The 18,889-nt window shown below is 33.5% G+C and overlaps 2 protein-coding genes and 1 long non-coding RNA gene across 5 annotated transcripts; all 3 read right to left on the bottom strand.

Moving 5' to 3' along the window:
- Positions 1–648: 648 nt before the first annotated feature.
- On the bottom strand, positions 649–4,979 carry LOC110657597 (MDIS1-interacting receptor like kinase 2). Its single transcript, XM_058149807.1, has 2 exons — positions 1,516–4,979; positions 649–1,277 (listed from the first exon to the last, which is right to left on the bottom strand). The coding sequence occupies exons 1-2, from the start codon at positions 4,811–4,813 to the stop codon at positions 904–906; spliced, it is 3,672 nt and encodes a 1,223-aa protein (XP_058005790.1). The 5' UTR covers positions 4,814–4,979; the 3' UTR covers positions 649–903.
- A 1,368-nt stretch (positions 4,980–6,347) lies between these two features.
- On the bottom strand, positions 6,348–11,973 carry LOC131181486 (uncharacterized). Its single transcript, XR_009150000.1, has 3 exons — positions 11,710–11,973; positions 7,945–8,142; positions 6,348–7,749 (listed from the first exon to the last, which is right to left on the bottom strand). It is a non-coding gene; the product is annotated as an uncharacterized LOC131181486 (long non-coding RNA).
- A 2,064-nt stretch (positions 11,974–14,037) lies between these two features.
- On the bottom strand, positions 14,038–16,156 carry LOC110657596 (uncharacterized). 3 transcript variants are annotated; one of them, XM_021814851.2, is made up of 4 exons: positions 15,819–16,156; positions 15,533–15,621; positions 14,403–15,441; positions 14,038–14,319 (listed from the first exon to the last, which is right to left on the bottom strand). In XM_021814851.2, the coding sequence occupies exons 1-3, from the start codon at positions 15,900–15,902 to the stop codon at positions 14,433–14,435; spliced, it is 1,182 nt and encodes a 393-aa protein (XP_021670543.2). In that variant the 5' UTR covers positions 15,903–16,156; the 3' UTR covers positions 14,038–14,319; positions 14,403–14,432. The 3 variants fall into 3 exon arrangements, with proteins under 3 accessions (XP_021670543.2, XP_021670542.2, XP_058005789.1); XM_021814850.2 differs by having other exon boundaries at positions 14,038–14,325; positions 15,819–16,154; XM_058149806.1 differs by having other exon boundaries at positions 14,038–15,441; positions 15,819–16,154.
- Between the last annotated feature and the right edge of the window lie 2,733 nt (positions 16,157–18,889).

Below are 18,889 nucleotides of genomic sequence, written 5' to 3'. Positions count from 1 at the left end.
ATAGAATTGAAATATTTATATATAAATATCCTTTCAAGTCAATTAGATTTTTATAAAAATTTAATTTAATTGATTTCTTTTAAATCATTTTTGGTATTTGAAATGAAAGAATTCAATTTTTTTAATTTAAAAAAAATATATTTTAAAAAAATAAAAAATCAAATATGATTGTATAAGAATTCAATTAAATTCTTTTCTTATAAACGAGTTATTCCAAATAAAGCCAATATAATGTTATTTGTCCTGCCTCCAGACCAAATGGATTCTTCTAGCCAAGTAGGGGGGGTACTGGATTGAAGGTATGATCATAAGAAATCCTTGTCCTATGTACCTAGGAGCAGCATCACTAATTCCAAGTTTGTTTCACCATAACTTGCAATATGAAAAAACAATAATAGAATATAAAAATAGAAATGGAAAAAGTCTTACTAGGGTACAACAGGAAGGGAAGAAAAGAACAAAGCAAAGTTCTCACTCTTTCTGGATCAAAATAAACTCTGTATATCAGCAAACAGAAAGCAACGATTAAGATAAATAATGATGGGGGATTCTTTATTCCCCAAAATGCTCATCATCTTGACCCAAAAAAAAAAAGAAATTGGGAAGTACAGTTGGAAGAATATGATTTTTTATATGGGAAACACAAAATAAAGAATGTTAATGCAGCATATTTTGAATATTTCAAAATCTAGTGGTTGAAGTTGAAGTTTAACTTCAGTATTAGTACATGATATCAAATATATCCTCATTCTAGTAACTAGTTACACATGAAGGGGATGTGCACCTCATTACTGTAGAGCATCATTTCGGGGTAGACTTAGTTCCCTAATTATGATCCAGTAAATGGTAGGCAGGATCCTGGACAAACCTATTAAAAAAAAAAAAAAAACTTCCTTTTATGTTCTATCTTTGAAAGGCTGTTAACTTGCTAAGAGTTATCTTCTCTAACGGCTCAGACAAGTATGCTTGAGTTCGTGTTGCTAGTTCTTGTGCCACGAAATGCATGACAGGCCGTTCCTCTGGAGTTGTTCGAGTGCATGCTAAGGCAACCCCAACTACAAAAACAACCTCCTCTGCTAAGTGGCCTGTAGGAGATGGAAGCCGCTGGTCTAGCACATCCTTTACAGACAAATCTGGATAAGTTTGCATTGATGTTTTTAGTGATGATAATGAAGATAAAAGCTCTCCTGGGTGCCTTCCCATCAAAACTTCTAGTGCAACCACTCCAAAGCTATAAACATCACATTTATCATTGACCCGCATTGTGAGCGCCAGCTCTGCACATGAAGCCAAAGAAAGGGAACATGTAAGCCTAATGGTTAAATAACTGTATATAATACAAGTTAGGGGCTTAAACTCTTGAATAATAGTAATAATAACAATAAATAGGCCAACAAATTGTTGCTGAGTGCTAAATGCATATTGCACAACAACAACCATTAATTCATATTGCTGAGCGCTATTAGATATTAATTCATATTGCAGAACATAAATGCACAACAACTATTAATATACCTGGTGCCATATAGCCATAGGAACCAGCAACTGCAGTCCAGTTGGATGAATCTTTATTCAACAGTCTTGCTGTGCCAAAATCTGAAAGCCGTGGCTCAAAATCTGACTCGAGCAAAATATTATTCAAAGATATGTCCCGATGAACAATTGGTGGAGAGCAATCATGGTGCAAGTAGGCAATTGCATGAGCCACTCCTTGCACAATCTTCACCCTTGTAGCCCAATCAAGCTCCATTTCCCCTTCCACCCCATACAATACCTTTCCTAAACTTCCTCTCTCAACATACTCATAAACCAAGTACAAGCAGCTGCCCCTAGAACAATAACCATAAAGCTTGATGATGTTTCGATGCCTCACTTCAGTCAACATCCGAATCTCATTCTCAAAACTCTGGCGATTTATTGCTGGAATATCACTGGAATCTGATATATTTAGTTTCTTGACTGCAACAACTTGACCTGTTGCCAATACAGCCCTGTAAACACTTCCAAATCCTCCTTTTCCAATGCAGTACTTCTCATTGAAGTTATCAGTGGCCTTAACAATATCGCCAAATGTGAATTTTCCTTCTCTTTCCCATATCATAGACTCATAACTCTCATATTTATTTATACCTCTGATCTCTTCATCACGGAGTTCAGTCTTGCGACGATATATTAGACTTGCAACAATAATTACTGATATCACTAATAAGGCACAAACTGGAACAATGATGCCAATAAGAACCTTTTTGTTATGCTTTGAGGGTTTGCTACTTGATGCCACTGGATTACATGGAGATAGTCCTTCTACATTTCCACACAAGTCTGAGTTTTCAACAAAAGCTTCTGCAGATGCATTTTGGAACATGCCACCGGTTGGGATAGGTCCTGTCAACTCATTGTAGGAGAAATCAAAAGAATACAGACTAATCATGCCAGACAATGCTGTGGGAATTCTTCCTGAAAGATTATTGTGTGATACATTGAAATTTTCCAATAATGTAAGCTTTCCCAGATTATCAGGTATTTTTCCTGAGAGTGAATTGCTGCTGAGATCCAACAAGTACTGCAGAGAGTTTATGTTACCCAGTTCAAAAGGCATATCTCCTGATAGGTTGTTGTGGCTCAAATCCAGAGTTGATAACTTCTCACAATTCCCAAGCTCATGTGGTATGTCCCCAGACAGCTTGTTATCAGATAAATCAAGAGATTCGAGCTTTGTCAAATTGCCCAAACTCAGAGGGACCACTCCTGTTAAATGATTGTTGCTCAGGTTGAGCCTGAATAACATGCTCAGCTTTCCCAGTTCAATGGGAATCATCCCACTCAAATCATTTGAGTCCAGCGTTAGAACACCCAACTGGGTCAACTTTCCAAGCTCAGCTGGGATTTCACCAGAAATTCTATTCCTATCCATCTGTAAATTGGTGAGGTTTTCACACTCTCCCCAAGAAGGTGAGATTTCACCAACAAACTGATTTCCACTAATAGAAATGAAAACAAGTTCTGGATGAACTCCAAATGCATTGGTGATGGATCCATTGAATTGGTTCCCATCAAGCCGGACTCTAGTTAATCCTGAGCAATTCCTCAGGCAGGTGGGCAATGACCCGGAAAAATTGTTGCCATTAACCGTAAGTTGTTCAAGAGCCAAACCACTACAGAGTTCAGGTGGCAATTCTCCAGAGAAGCTGTTGTTCGAAAAGCTAGCATATTTTAAAGTACAATACTTGCCTAGATCACTTGGGATGCTACCCGAGAAATTATTGGTGAACAAATTGATGGACTCCAGAGAACTAAGGCGTGAAATGGTCTCTGGCAGCTCTCCTTGCAGCTGGTTATTGCTGAGATCTAGGTTTATTAGGGAAGTCATATTTCCGACTTCAGGCGGAATTATTCCACTGATGTTGTTGGAGAAAAGATTCATGATTTGAAGATTTTTGAGATTCCAAAATTTTGGAGGAATGGGTCCTGAAAGCTGGTTTCCTGAAAGGTCTAGACTTTGCAAATCTTTCAAGTTTCCAATTTCAGGAGGAATCAAACCAGAGAATGTATTATTGTACAGAAAAAGAAGATTGAGTTTTGTCAGTTGTCCTATTTCTGAGGGAATATGTCCAGATAACAAATTATTTTGAAGTTGCAAGGAGTGCAATTCAGTCCAATTGGCAAAAAGATAAGGTGAGATCTCACCTGTTAAAAAATTATCAGACAAACCCAGATGGACCATTTTGCTCAGATTGGACAAGGACAAGGGCAAGTTCCCACTTAGTTGATTCAAGGCCAAGGCCACGTAAGTGAGGTTAGTACAAAGGCCAAGGTCGGACGGAATTGTTGAATTCAAGGCATTCATTCGGAGATCAAGTAGTTCCAAATGCCTAAGTTGGCCTAAAGAAGATGGAATATTCCCCAGGAACGAATTGTTATACAACTCAAGAGTTTCAAGACCAGACAACAAACCAATACTTTCAGGAATCTGACCAATAAACTTGTTATTTTGTAGACGAAGATGTTTGAGATTGGAAAGCTTGGAAATGTTTGATAATAATGGTCCTTGGAATAAATTGTCAGTGAGATTGAAATACTCAATCTTTCCCAGATTGGTGTAAGCCCATTCTGGTATCATGCCAGTCAACTGATTCCATGACAAATCTAGAAAGGTCAAGTTCTGGCAATTGGATATGAAATCAGGGAAGCCTAAAGTAAGTTCATTGAGAAAAAAACTAAGATGCATCAAAGAAGGCATAGTTGAAAATTTTGACCAGTCAGGGTCTTCCAAGTAATTTGCTCCAAGATCCAAGTACCATACCTTTTGAAGATTGCTGAGCTGATAAGGAATTGTACCATTGAGATTGTTGTCATAAAGGCTAAGATATTGAAGCTCTGTCAATCGCCCCATCTCAACAGGAATGTTGCCAGCTAAATAGTTGACACTCAAGTCCAAGTAAGTGAGCTTGGAGAGGCTACCAATAGCTGCTGGTATCGTTCCCCCTATATTGTTATTCTGGAGGTCAACGCTGGAAATGTTTACAAATGAAGAGAAGTTGAATTGGGTGAGTGTTCCATTTATGTTAAGGTTGGAGAGGTTTAATTTGGAGACTGTTCCAGTGGTGTCGCAGGAAATGGCAGTCCAGTTGCAAAGGTTGTTAAGGTTGGTGAAGGACCAGGAATTCAGAGAAGGAGGCAAGGAAGATAAGCTATTTCTCCATTGGATGAGAGCTTCTGCTTGTGTTCTTGGTGATGAGGTAATCTGTAATGGAAGCAAAGACAGCACAAAAAGAAAATGAACGAGGAGAGAAAGCTTTTGAGTTATACTCATGGTTAGCTGTATGACTTGGTGCTATGAGATATGGGTTGTACTCTTTATATAGCAGAGGAGAAGTGATAGCAGAGGATAAGATCTGGGCTGTACTTCACAGACTAATCTGGGGAGGAAAAAGGAAACCGACGCTGAAAGCCTTAGACCAATAGCATCTAGTTTATCTTTGTAAACAAGACTATTAAAGAAAGGACTTAGAATTTACAAGTGAAAAAGATCTGTGTTTAAATAAAAAATTTGCAACAAGGGCCTAGGGCTCTATTAATCAAGTCTTGACCTGGTTAAATTAATGTTACCTCTTGAGTTGACTTTAAAGATGCAAGGCACATTCAAATATTGAAATGCTTATCCTTTAGCAAAAGAGCCTAGCAATCAAACCTTAATAATTATAAAGAAATTTTTTATCCAAACTTGACGTATCAAAATATAATATAATAATGAAATTTATATATTAAAAAAAATAAATTTTATATATTTATATTTTAAATTCATAAAAAATTAAATTTAAATAAATTTTTCTCAATAATTATATATCTCTTCTTAAGAAAATTTTTTATATATCTAAAAATTAAATCATCTTGCAACCACCCCACCCCACGCGCCCGCCGCCCCCTCGCCCCCCCACCAAAAGCGCCTAAATCTGACCTCTTTATTGCGGGCATCAAGTTCTTTGGTCTGAATATTTTATTTTATGCAAGGCAGAACTTCAAGTTATTTAAAGTTTACAGCTTTCCTGTGAGTTGGATCCCATTCTGCATGGGCAGATATGGCGTTGTCCGATTTGAAGAGTTGGGAATTTAAGATTAAATTGAAAAACATCCCTTCTGTTAAAAACAAATAAATAAATAAATAAATATCCCTCGATATTAGTCTAGAATTCAATACAAGTTTAATTTCTATTTAATTCTAATTTATTTTATACGGTTTAATTAAATTTAATGATCAAATTTTATATTTTTATAAAAATAAAAAATATAATTTCAATATAAAAATAGATTGAATCGATAAAAAAAAATGATATAATTTGGTTTTGATCCAATTTAAAAAAGTTCTAATTAATTTTAATTTAAGCAGTCGAATTTTGATTTAAATCCGAACTGGGTCATGTTTTAATATAGTGTACTAGTTGGGGAGTGATCACTTCCTATAAAAAAATAGAATCTTATTTCTTTTAATATGATGAGAATAAAGCCTTTAATTTTTTTTTTTTTTATAGAATAAAGAGCATGGATTCACATCAAACTCTTTTGAATATCATTAAACAAAAAAACAATTTCAAAATGGCTTTTATATATATATATATATATATTACAACAAACAATCAAAATAATTTCTTTAATGATGAGATGAAAAAAAAAAATCCATGGAAGCATTTCATGAGCTATGAGCTACCTGCATGCATGCTCAGTATGTAAATTAGTTTTTGTTCACCGAAAAATTAAACAGGGAAATGATCATAAAATAAAATAAACAGGGACTCTTTTTCTAATATAGTTTTATGCTACTGGTTACTTAAGAAAACTCAATAATATCATATTCATAATTATGAGTATGTTTAAATAAAACAAAAATTAAAATTGAGCTATGTCAATTCTAAAATTAGTCACGTTTCAACACTTTGATTCATAAGGGATGAAGAAAATATTAATTCTTTAAAGGAGAAATAGAAATAGAAGGTTTAGACATTTAAACAGTGATTCTATAAGGTCACTGATTATGAAGTCACTAATTAGTAGATTGTGGCTGATGACCAAAAGAAAGTGAGATTATAATATATAGAAAATACCCAAATCACTGTACACCACAAATTAGTGCCAGGTAAAAAGATTTGGCATGCCTAGATAGGAGCAAGAAGGCTTTTAATTCCACTGTCAATTATAATGGGATAGTAATCATGGGAAAATGAAACATAATATATTTGGTAATTAAAAATATGCACCAATATTTGAAGTAAAGAGGAACCCTCTTAGTGGAAAACATAAATAAATAAGTAACTTGCAGGTGATCCCATTATATGCTAAAATCACTAACACGTTCATGGATGAATTTGACGACCAAGTAAATATATGGAGATCTCCGTTGATAAGCCTATTGACTTAAAGCAATATTATAATTTGCAGGGAGAATTCAATTTGAGGCCTAACTAAGTTAATCTATCTTTACTTTTTCATCAAATTTAAACACTCACTTTTTTTTTCCAAAGAATTTAAACACTCACTTAAGTTGATTACTTATAATACACAGTATGCGACGATGAGAATTCAAATCCAAACTTTCTCCTAGAGAAAAGTTAAAGAAATTTCACTTGCATTATTATTGTAGTTGTTAGGCCACTTGCACACTCACATCAAATGCAATAAAAAGCAACTCGGTTGACCATAAATTAAAGACTCATACTTGACAAGCAACTGAGTTGCAGTAGTTAGTTTTTCTTCTCCATGAGACCAAAAAGTTAGAAAAAATTAAAAAAAAAAAAAAAAAAAGAAGACATCACAAAGTTTACCATATAGTTGCACTTCAAAACAGAGAATTTTTACATATCACATATTTAAACTTTAACTTTAACCGTGATTGAGTAAAAGTTTGGTAGTGTGATGAATTTTATTTTCTCAGTGTGTACTAACCAAGAATTCTCGAGGCATACCAACCCCTACATAGTCAAATGTCAACTTTTGACAGCTGAAAAGTCAAAACTTCAAAATTGTTTCGCGTAGAAAAAGCATGTCAATTGCCCCACAAATATTTTATATATTAAATGACGGGACCAATACCTTTTGAAAAGCACATAGAAAGACTAGAAAATCATTTTTTAAAGAACTTAATTAGGCAGGTAAAAAAAGATTAGAAGCATGAAATTAGTACCTTAGCCATTGATTACTCCAGCACTGCCCAATATTGGACATGGCAAATTAAGGACTTTGCTTGCTTGAAGTAACCTATTCGAATGTTAGAAAGAAAGAAACTTTATGAAAATGTGCTCACAATACTACAAAGACGATTTTACCATCCACCCCTTCACCAACATCAATCTGATGGGCCTTGACTTTGTTATTAATTAAGTAGAATAAAAACTGAAAAAAAAAAAAAGTAAAAGTTTCATGTTTGCGAGTTTGTACGTAGAATAAACATACCTGCTTATCGACTTTTCAACGCCATCTAGAAAGCTTCTGGGACCTAAGATGATTGGAAAATCATTACGCTTTCATACTAAATGGTACTTTGGATTCATATTATGCAGTCAGATGACATCACCCGTAAGCAGCAACCAATTTCAGGAAACCTCAAGCATTTCCGATTTCTTCAGTTCTTCATTTCCATCAATGCAGGGCCTAATAAAAAAAAAATTAAAAAAAATAAAGGTAAAAAAGCATTCCACTCGGATCATAAATTGTTTTCTTCGAGTTACGTCAGTAAAATTTCTATCTCAAAGAAAACTGTCAAGCATTTCTGGAGAAAAATTCAAACAGCATCGACGCATCAAAGTTCAATAGCAAAATATACTTTCAGAAGGTGCAACTTTAATCAATAACATCATGACTCTACTCGTCATTTTGACGTCAGTAAAAAAAGTGCAGCCACGTAAACACTCTGGCCTTGAGTACATGCTTGCATGCCTGCAACTGTGTATGTGTCTGCACATGCATACAATTCAAGGTGTAAACATCTATAAACCTCAGATTGAATAAACCCATCAACATCTCGTGGTGTTTCTGCGAGCCAACATTAAGAAAGCTATTACGCGTAGCAATTTGAATGGCCTTTTTACTAGAAGAACTGCAACTTTTGGACACTCTTCATGAGGTGGGATATTAGGTGTACTTCCAAAATGATACGAGATCCAAAAGAAAAAAATACAACAGACGAAAGAATAGTAAACCAACGAACTCAAACCTCCATGTACCATTCTCATATTTTCCTCAATAGTCTCTTCTTTCAAATTTCAGGGAATGAAGAATGCAACAAAACTTGCCTTACTTGGTCTGGGTAGCAACAACTTCACAAATATAATACCCAGACATTGGAATCCTCAGAGAAATCCATTTTCTTCATCCTTACAAGAATTCACTTACACGTCCAATTCCATGTCAGCTCGGTCATCTACAAAAGGTGGCGCTCAATCCTTCTGCAAACTACCTAGAGGATCCTGATCTGGTTCAATTTAAGTGTATGGCATGGCATCTTTAACAGAGCTATTGGCTGTCATATATACTTTTAAAGAAGATTGCAATATTTATCACTGAGTGCCCAAAGCTGATATTTGATCTTTCTGATGATCTGACAAGGGGTCAGATCCAAATGCAGCTACTAACTCATCTGCAAAACCTGGAATTCCTGAACTTGACTGCAGAGTCATTTGAAGGACTGTTTCCCACAGAAATAAGAATTTATGCCAAGCTTCAAAACCTGACACTTGGAATAAACAGGCTGAACGGTACTATACCAGAGGAAATTGGATACATGTCAAAACTTGATGTGCTTGAATTGCATGAGAATGAGTTTTATAGGCCACTACCCTCTTCAATAGGAAACCTGAGGATGCTTCGATATTTAAATCTTACATGAGCAGGCCTAAGTTCTATAGCATCCCAGAACAACTTGGTTTGAATACCAACCTCACTTGAGCTATATTCAAACAACCTTACAGGTCCATTGCCTATTCCTTGGCCCCATTAACACAAACCAGAGAACTGGGAATTTTATCCGGCCAAATCCATCCATATCTCCTATCCAACTAGTCAAAACTCATTTCTTTGCAACTCCAAGTGAATGATTTATCTGGAATAATCCCATCAGAAATTGGAACCCTATATAATCTCAACTATCTGTACCTATTCATAATCAACTTTCTGATTCAATACCTCCAGAAATATGAAATTTATCTAAGTTGCTGGAACTTCAATTGGCCAACAACTTTTTCACAGGTTCCATCCCTTCAAAGATTGGAAATCTGTCAAGTCAGATCAGATTAGGACTTTCTGGAAATCAACTCAATGGAACTCTTCCTCCTGAAATAGGTAACATGGAAAGCTTAGAAGAGCTTGACTTGAGTGACAACAACTGCATGGAACCTCGCCTTCATTACATAGTTATTAAAGGCTCAAGACGCACTAAGGCACCAAGGGATACTGGAGCCTAGGCGCAAGGCGCAAAACACAAGCGCACGCTTGAATGAGGCGAGTAGCAAAAGTAAAAAAAAAAAATTTTAAATTGAAAAAAGTCAAGTAAATGTGATGCTTTTTCTTTAATGTAAATGTGTTAATGTATACCATAAGTATACCATATAATAAACATTTTCACTCTTTATCAAATATGTAATATTTAATACAAATATAATTTTGAATTAGCATATATATAGTATAATCGTACATTTATAATTAAGAATTATATTTATAACTTAAATTATTAAGAAAATATAGAGAAATAAAATATAATTTTATATTATATTTAGTTCATAATTATATATACATATATAAATATATATAATTATATTAAAAGTATATAATACATCTAAAAAAAATCATAGAAAAATATATGTATAAATTCGGTTCTCAGTACGGTTCCGGTTCAATCTTGGTACAATTCTGGTTCGATTCTTAGTGGAAAATCAGAATCAAACCAAAGTATCAAAATAACTTCCGTTTAGTGCAATTCTTCGGTTTGGGACCCTGAAAATTGTGCAAAACCCTATAAGCCGGAGTTTATAGACTTTGGTGACAGCAAGCTCTCAGTTGTCTTGTCATCAAACTGGGGAGAGTGCATAAATCTTTCATACTTTTGTATATCTAGAAATATGATGTCAAGTAAGATTCCACCAGCGCTTGGAAACTTGACAAAGTTACAGAATCTTGACCTTTCTAGCAATCAATTGATTGGGAAGATCACATTAAACTTTTTCACTGGTACAAAGCTCAATAAACTAAATTTGAGCAATGACCAGGGTTAAGCACAATGCTGTCCTCTATGAACGTAGACACCTCAGCATTTTGAAGAACAAGATGGATGTATTACAAGACATAGTTTGCTAGGAAGTTTGTTATTTTAAACTTAGACCACATACGTGAATAATATTGTGTTCAACACCCTGAAACCTTCATAGTTTGATATTATGTTCCATTGTCCTTCAATACATTACATAGAGAAGATTGCTTCTACTAAAAATGGAGGGAATAACCCAATTGAAGCGTAATGATCATGTGCCTGTAATGCATTGTATGTTCCATAATAGGTCTCATTCTTCTACCCTTTCCCAGGAGTCTATGGCTATTCACAGCTATTACCTTGACATCAAAGAAGAGTTCAACTCAATGCTTTATTTCTGTCTTAGTTGATCCTAATTAGACATTAAAAGTATATTGATTTTTCACTAATAATCGAATACTTTTGTCTGTAAATACAGCATATTTGATTCCATCCATAAATCTATTTTCTTCCCTATTACTGGGTAAGCAGGGATCAGCATGTTGTGCAATAGATTCACCATATGGGAATAGCACTCTTTCAAAAATTAAAATCAAGGGAAGGAACCATATTGCAAGTTGGGTCAAAACACTTAATGCATGTTTGGTAGAACCATAATGGAATGAATTTCCTATTCATTGTTCTCATGGATTTGTAGTCCACTACATTCTACAAACATGAGTATTACACCTAATCTGTATAATTATAACTTATAATAGAACTTTCAAAAGGGTTTTCGGATCCAAACAAAACAGAAAACTAACATCACAAGATAGATTACACTAAAGCATTTTCCACAGAACTTCATAACAAAAATACCCTAAGTTCAGCAGATAAGCAATAATAAAGAGAAAACAGACACAAGGAACATTCTAACAAAAGATTCAGACATTAAAGTTAAAAATACAATTTAACTGAAGGCAGGTAAGAAAGAAAACCTTTGTTCTCTAATATTTTGAGGCTTCCGGCAGATAGAGATCAATGGAACTGCATCCAATGGGCCTATCAGGTCATTTGTCAGGGAAAGTTGCTTATGGAGGCAAGGTGCTTGTTTAAATGTCCAGCCACAAACATGCGGAGAAAACGATAGCTTTTGTTAAACAGAGATAAGATGGAATCATCTTTGAAGGCCTCTGCGGCTCTGCCATGGTTGTTTCTTTCCCGCCCCTGCTTCTGCTTGCTGCGGCTGCGCTTTGTTTTGAATTTTTAGACCCGACGTCGTTTCTGCCCATTTAATTCTTTTTTTTTTGTATCTTTTAAATTTTTTAAAGTGTAATAAAAAAATATATAATTTATTTTAACCAAAGTAACTATAGAAATTCTTAAAATTTATATATTTAATTATAATACAAATTTTAATTGCAATTCAAACTATAAAATTTATGTAAATTTATTTATGATTTTTTTATTCATTCATGATATATTCTTGAGAATATTTATTAGTTTTAATGCCTATTTAGCATTGAAGTTGAAAGATTAAAATTATTTTTTTAAATAAAAATATTATTTTAAATAATGTTAAAAAAATAATTTAAAAAAATTATTTTATTATTTTAATATTATTATGATTAAAATTTAATAAATTTAATTTTAAATTATTTACTACTATTCTCTAATTAATATATTTTAAAAAATAATTTTTTTAATAGTAGTTTCAATAATAATCTCAAACAAACTCTTAATAATAATTATAATATCACTAAATTTTTATTTTTATAAATTATTAAAAAAATATTCTCAATTTTTAAATCATTCACTTCCTAAGTTCCTATATTACTAGGAACTTCACCATTAATTAAATAAAGCATGTAAAATAAATAAATATGAAAGATAATTCTTAAATAAAAGAATACATAAATATAAAAGTAACATTAACAAGAAATACTTTTTTAAAATAAAATTAACTTGATAAAAATAAAAAAAAAAAATTATTGTTAATTTAAAAAATATAATGAATGCTTCACATTAGGAATTATTGAACTTACAATATATTGATGGTCTAAAATTAAAAAAACATATCCAATTCATCTCGAATTTAATTTTTCATGAAAGTAATTATAAAAATAAATTTAATTAAAATTAAAGATTAAACAAATTAAATGATATGATTTTAATTTATGAATTTTTTTTTATATATAAGTTGATTATTATGAAATTATAGCAAGGGAGATTTCAATAATATCAATGAGAAAAAGTTACTAAAATTTTAAATTGATGAGAAAAATGATAAAAAAAATGTGCCGCTAAACTTTCATTTGATAATCTTATTTAGTAATTTAAATTTCAAAGAAAGAAAATTGGTGATTGTGGAAAAATATAATCATGGACAAAAAGAGACTAAAAGACAATGATTCTTTTTTTCTTTTGACAAAATGATTTACATTTCATTGTTATATCATTTTTCAAAGGATAGAAAATTAAAAACTTTTTTATAAAATTACTAATAAACCCTAAAATTTTTTTAAAATATTAATCCCAATGTCCCATCAAAATTTAATAGACAATAGTTTTGAGCTGAAAAGGATATCCTGCCCAGTCAGCGCACCAGATTGTCCTTAACTCTCAGTCAATCAGGCCCAAGCCCACCACGACTCCACTTGCGCAGACTCTGGGTTCGCCAGACCCGGAGCTGTTTTTTACGCAGGGGCGAGACTCGAACCCGAGACCCCCGTAACGTTACGAGGCTCTGATACCACTTGAGCTGAAAAGGATATCCTGCCCAGTCAGCACACCAGATTCCCCTCCACTTGCGCAAACTCTGGGTTCGCCAGGCCCACTCTTAGCGCAGAGTGGTTTTTTACGCAGGTTCGAGACTCGAACTCGAGACCACCGGAACGTTACGAGGCTCTGATACCACTTGAGCTGAAAAGGATATCCTGCCCAGATTCCCCTTAACTCTCAGTCAATCAGGCCCAAACATTTATATTCTAAAAAATTTTAAAATACTTATTAAAATTTTTGCTCCATAAAATTTATATAACAATAATAAAAACTACTAATTTTTTCTTTTTAAAAACTATCACCATACTCCTTAGAAGATTTTTAAAAACTCAGGGCCCGTGCCCCTTGCCTCCTTCCCCTGTTTGCAAATTATAAAGTTAGGCCTTTTTAGCTTTAAAGGCGGAAAGAGAGTATTTGCTGGTAATGGTATGATAAAGAATCAAATTTAACAACTGGGTTTTGCAGTATTTGTAGACTTGAGCTGATGAAGGGAATTGAATTGACCTCTGAGCTAGCCCAGATCAACTTCCATGAAGAAATGTGGATAGGGAAAAAAAATATAATTGAATTACATTGTATTGACAATCAATCTTCAATCAAACCAATGAAAGAATTACAACAGAAAGCACGTATATCACAGATATCCATGAATTCACAAGCAAAAAACAACGAAAAAAATAGATGGAATTCACGCACAAACAACACTCCAAGACAAGTTCAGCAAACATTAGAAGTGTAAGCGTAAAAAGCTGCAGTAGCACCTTCATTCAAAGCTCGCTCCAGCCTGGTCTCAAATGGAGTAGAGTGCCAATTCAGTTACTCTTGTCCTGCTCCTGCAGACCCAGTTCAGTTACTATTTATCACCTAATGCAAAAAGAATCCCCACAAAATTTTACTTGACATAATGTACCTCTCTGTATTTGCTGGTTGTGTTTGATATTCAGTTGAAAGAAGCAGCTGAGCCAGAAACCTTGCCAGAGCCACTGTGATTCCAGCAGGTTCCAACAGTCCCAATGATAGCCATCTCATCAGGACTATGACTGGGTGACCTCCTTGGTGAAGAAGAAACCGAAAACTGCTTCAGCTCTTCCACAGTTAGTGCACCTAAAATAGGCCTATCTTCAAAGCTTCTTGGGGAATTTGATCCCAGTGACATGCTTTTTTCAGGTGTAATAGTACCTAAACCAATTGTGCTAGGCTTGGTAACTGGTGTGCTATCTGATGAACCCAACCAGTTAGACAAGCTAGCATCCACTGCTATTTCTTGGTTTGATTTCTTAGATTGATCAAATTTGGCATTGAATCTCAATTCCCTAAAACTAGGCTCAGAACTAAATGAAATTCGGGGTTCTTGACCCTCTGTGAAATTCTCTTTCTGCTGCTTCAATGGTGCTGTCCCTTTCGCTTTCACAGCCTTCCATTGAGTGAGATTTTCAACTGGGTTCAGCACAGAATGCACATAAGCACTTCTGTCTCTAACATTCGGATTTGGCCTCAGTTCCCTCTCAGGCAAACCGCTTATCACTGGAGGACTGTCAATCTCCTCAGTAAATGGTGGCGGTGTCCCTGCAGGCAAAGATCCTTTAGACCTCGATTCTAAAATTCCATCATCCTCATATATATCATCTTCATAATCTAGCACCCCATCATCGTCCTCGATTTCACTTTCTCCATAGTCTAATTCATCATCGCTGTCTCTACAATTCTGGTACCTATGACTGGAAGGATAAGATCCTGAGCTGGAAGTGATCGAACTATCTTCAGAAGAGGACTGAGATTGGCTTGGTTTTGCTAAATTCTCATCCTTCTCTTGGCTTTTTCTTCCATCTTCATTCTCTCCAGAAAATTCTATGGATTCTTCAACTGTAACATGCTCATAGGTGGTCACATTCGAATTGAATGTTACTTTTTTTCTTGGGCTCAAGCTCAATCGCTCCTCTGGAGTATCCCTGTACTTAAACCACCAAACCAAAATGAAAACAGGGGAAAAGAAAAGGCAGAAATGCTCGAAATCCAGTTGAAAACTTTCTTATTCCTCACCGGATTTCTGAAACTGTGTTAGTTGGTTTTTCTGGGTTGTTCTGTACCAAAGAAACGGCTTGTTGCACTGGATTGTAACCTGCATTCCTCTGCAATGGAAATCATAACTCATACAATCGATCAATTGAATGTCCATTTGTTTGTTGTAATGAAAATTGAAGATCAATACAACATATCAAGATTTTAAATATTTATTTCCACTCTTTTTTCTCTTCCTCTCTTGGAAGCCAAACAAAGAATGAGAAATCCATAAGGAAAGAAGTCCGAAGAAAAGACTGGGCTTTACCTGGTCCCGAGGTTGAACCTTGCGCCTCTGTTTGCGGCGTTTGCGATCTTTGGAGGAACCAAAGCACGCAAGAAAGCAACCCATTTGAGAAATCCCCTTTTCCTCACTGCCTCTGTCTCTTGAAAGTAGAGGTTAATTTTCTCCACAGATTGCTTAATGGGTCCTCATTGTTGGATTGAAAAGAAGAGGAGGATGAGCAGGAGCGTTGGTAAAAGGCGGTAGGGACACAACGGTCGATAGATTTTGAAGAAGAAGAGGTGTAGTGTTTTATCATTATTATTTTAGGAGAAAAAGCAAGTGACCGTTAGGATTGTGGGCACTAACCTGTAAATTTTGGGATTCTGTAAAGCTATAAGAAAAATCTACTGTATCTGGACCGTCAATCCGCTCAAAGTTGGCTGCTTATTTATAGAAAAATAGTATCCAAAGAGCACCAATGAAAATATAAGATGTATTTAAATTTGGTTTATCGTAAATTTAAAATATAAAATGTATAATATTTTAAAATATAAGATGTATTGGTAGTTGGAAAGCTTGGTGGGCATGTGTGGTGTGGGTCTCTACTAATTTGTCCCATTTCCTTCGTCTCTTCACGTCAAATTCTCAAGAAAGTGATAACCTCTACTTGTGTGATGGAGGGGACTTCGAGCACAGCCAAGCGAATTCTTCTGGTTCAACAGAATGTGGAAGCCTTCATCATGGGGGGCACTAATGAAAACCATTAAGAACTATTACCAACATTTGCAATGGATCTTCTATAAACGTTCCAAACATCCTCATTTGGATTCATTCCTAATATTATTTTGATTTTGTGTAGAAAAAAGAAAAAAATCTGTATGTTTGTACGCAAAATTTTCTTACCTTTGCGTGTATAATTTAATTTGTATGTTTTTTTTTTTTTTTTTTTTTTTAGATGCACTTAACATTACATAAAAGCCTATCAAACAGGTTACAAAGATTTAGACTAGAAGTTTGATTTACATAAAGAACGAAGCCAATTGCAGGCCCGGTAACATAAGCCCATGTCCCTTCCCACCTTAACCCTCCCCAGTAGCTCTTCCCCAATCTAGCTGAAGAATCCTCAGTGCTGCCTTATCAGGACCTACCAAACTAGAGCAACTTGTAGGAGAAAGAGGAGCTCCTGTCATAATCATGCAAGGCTTGAGACCCAACCATGGCCAAAAAGAAACCCCAACAAGCAACTAATAAATATCATCTCCAGGAGAAACTGATGCGTCCCACATCGGTTCCTCGAGAGAGGTCTTGGGTGTTATATATATGAGTTTGCAAACCTCCCCTTGTAAGCTAGCTTTTGAGGTGGAGTTAGGCAAGTTCATATCAGAAACGCTTGGACTTCTTCGGCTGCTGATTTTGAGAAGAGACCATGAAGCACCAGCAAGCAAACTTCAAAAATGTCGGTTTTTAATCCTTGAGTCAATCTTTCTTTATTCTACCCTAAAAACAGGTAAACCTACATTTTGCACCCCAACAAGCCAAAGTCACACAAATCACAAAAGAAAAACTCTACATAAACCAAAACCAAAGACCAAAAGGATATCTACACTCAACTAGAGTGTGGGGAGGGAGACAAGCCCACTTCCACCTAGAGATAGGCTCCCTCTACTCAAAAGGTAGAAGAACCCAGCGAAAACCTAGTTTTGGCTTTTTTGAAAAGACCTCTAAATAAATCGGAGAGAGTATTTCGACTGATTAATTTAACTGATTAATAACTGTTAATTAATAATTGTAATCGTTAATTAATTTATGTTAAGTATTTAATAAAATTATATTTAATTATTTTTATTTATATATAAAATAATTAAAAAAGATATATATTAAATAATTATTTTATTATTAAATTAAATATATAATTATTAAATTAATATATTATATTATTTATTATATTATTAAAATAAATATATAATTATTAATTTATTATATTATTTATTTTATTATTAAAATAAAAAATAATTAAATAACTTAAAAAATATAGATAAATTAATAAAATAATAATTATTATTGATAAAAAAATTTATAATTAATTTAAAGCTTTTAGATATAAATAAATATTTTATATTTTATGTTATTAATAAAAAATATTTTAATAAAGTTAAAATGTGTTAATTAAAATATTAAAATTATAAATAAAAAAATAAAATCATTAATCATATTAATTTGAGTTAAATAAAAAAAATAATATGATTAAAATAAAAAATCAAATCAGTTATTTGATGAGAAACAGTTCTAAAAATAGAGCTGATACAAACTACAGCTCATGGGTATCATATTAGTTACCTATCAGCTATCAGTTTTATTTTTTGAAACTAATCAAACATTTTAGTTCATCTGTTTAGATGTCTATCAGTTATCAGTCGTACCCAATAGATGAACTAAACACCCCTTTACTAGAAGTAATATGTCTATTTATACATTCAATCAATAAAAGAATTAACAAATGAATGAACGAAGAATATAGGTAAGATTTATTATGTTTTTATATATGGCTTATGTTAAAGTTGAAGAGAATATTGAATAAATTATGTATTAATTTATTTTAATTTATATTTATATAAGCGATTGAGTAACTTTATATCGAAATAATTAGTTAAATTAATATCATAATCTAACTATTTATATTTATTTTTTTATTTTTTATATTTTTTTATGTGAAATTTATAATCCAACAACTTATTATGATTCTTAATATTGTGTGGATGGATGTATGCATTCAGGAATAGTAAAATCATAATTTTCCAGTGAAAATATATTAATATATTTTAAAAATAAAGATTTGATATTGGAAATATATAAAAATCGACTGATCAATGGGAAATCATTCGCCTAGAGTTAAGTCGATACTTCAGCAGCTCACCAACCTTGGTTGCTTTTTTTTTTTTTTCCATACATTCTTTTTTTTTTTTTTAAATTTTATCTTTAACATAGACGAGAAACGTGGGATGAAAATACGGAAAAATAATGAGAAAAAGGGGAAAAAAAATAAAACAAGAAAAAGGGAAAAACAAAACAAGAATACAAATATAAAAAATTGAGAGATATAAAAATAGAAATTA

The sequence above is a fragment of the Hevea brasiliensis genome, chromosome 7 (assembly GCF_030052815.1).
Source record: "Hevea brasiliensis isolate MT/VB/25A 57/8 chromosome 7, ASM3005281v1, whole genome shotgun sequence".
Taxonomy (NCBI): domain Eukaryota; kingdom Viridiplantae; phylum Streptophyta; class Magnoliopsida; order Malpighiales; family Euphorbiaceae; genus Hevea; species Hevea brasiliensis.
Note: the sequence above shows the minus strand (reverse complement) of the source record. Positions and strands in the feature narration are given on the sequence as shown.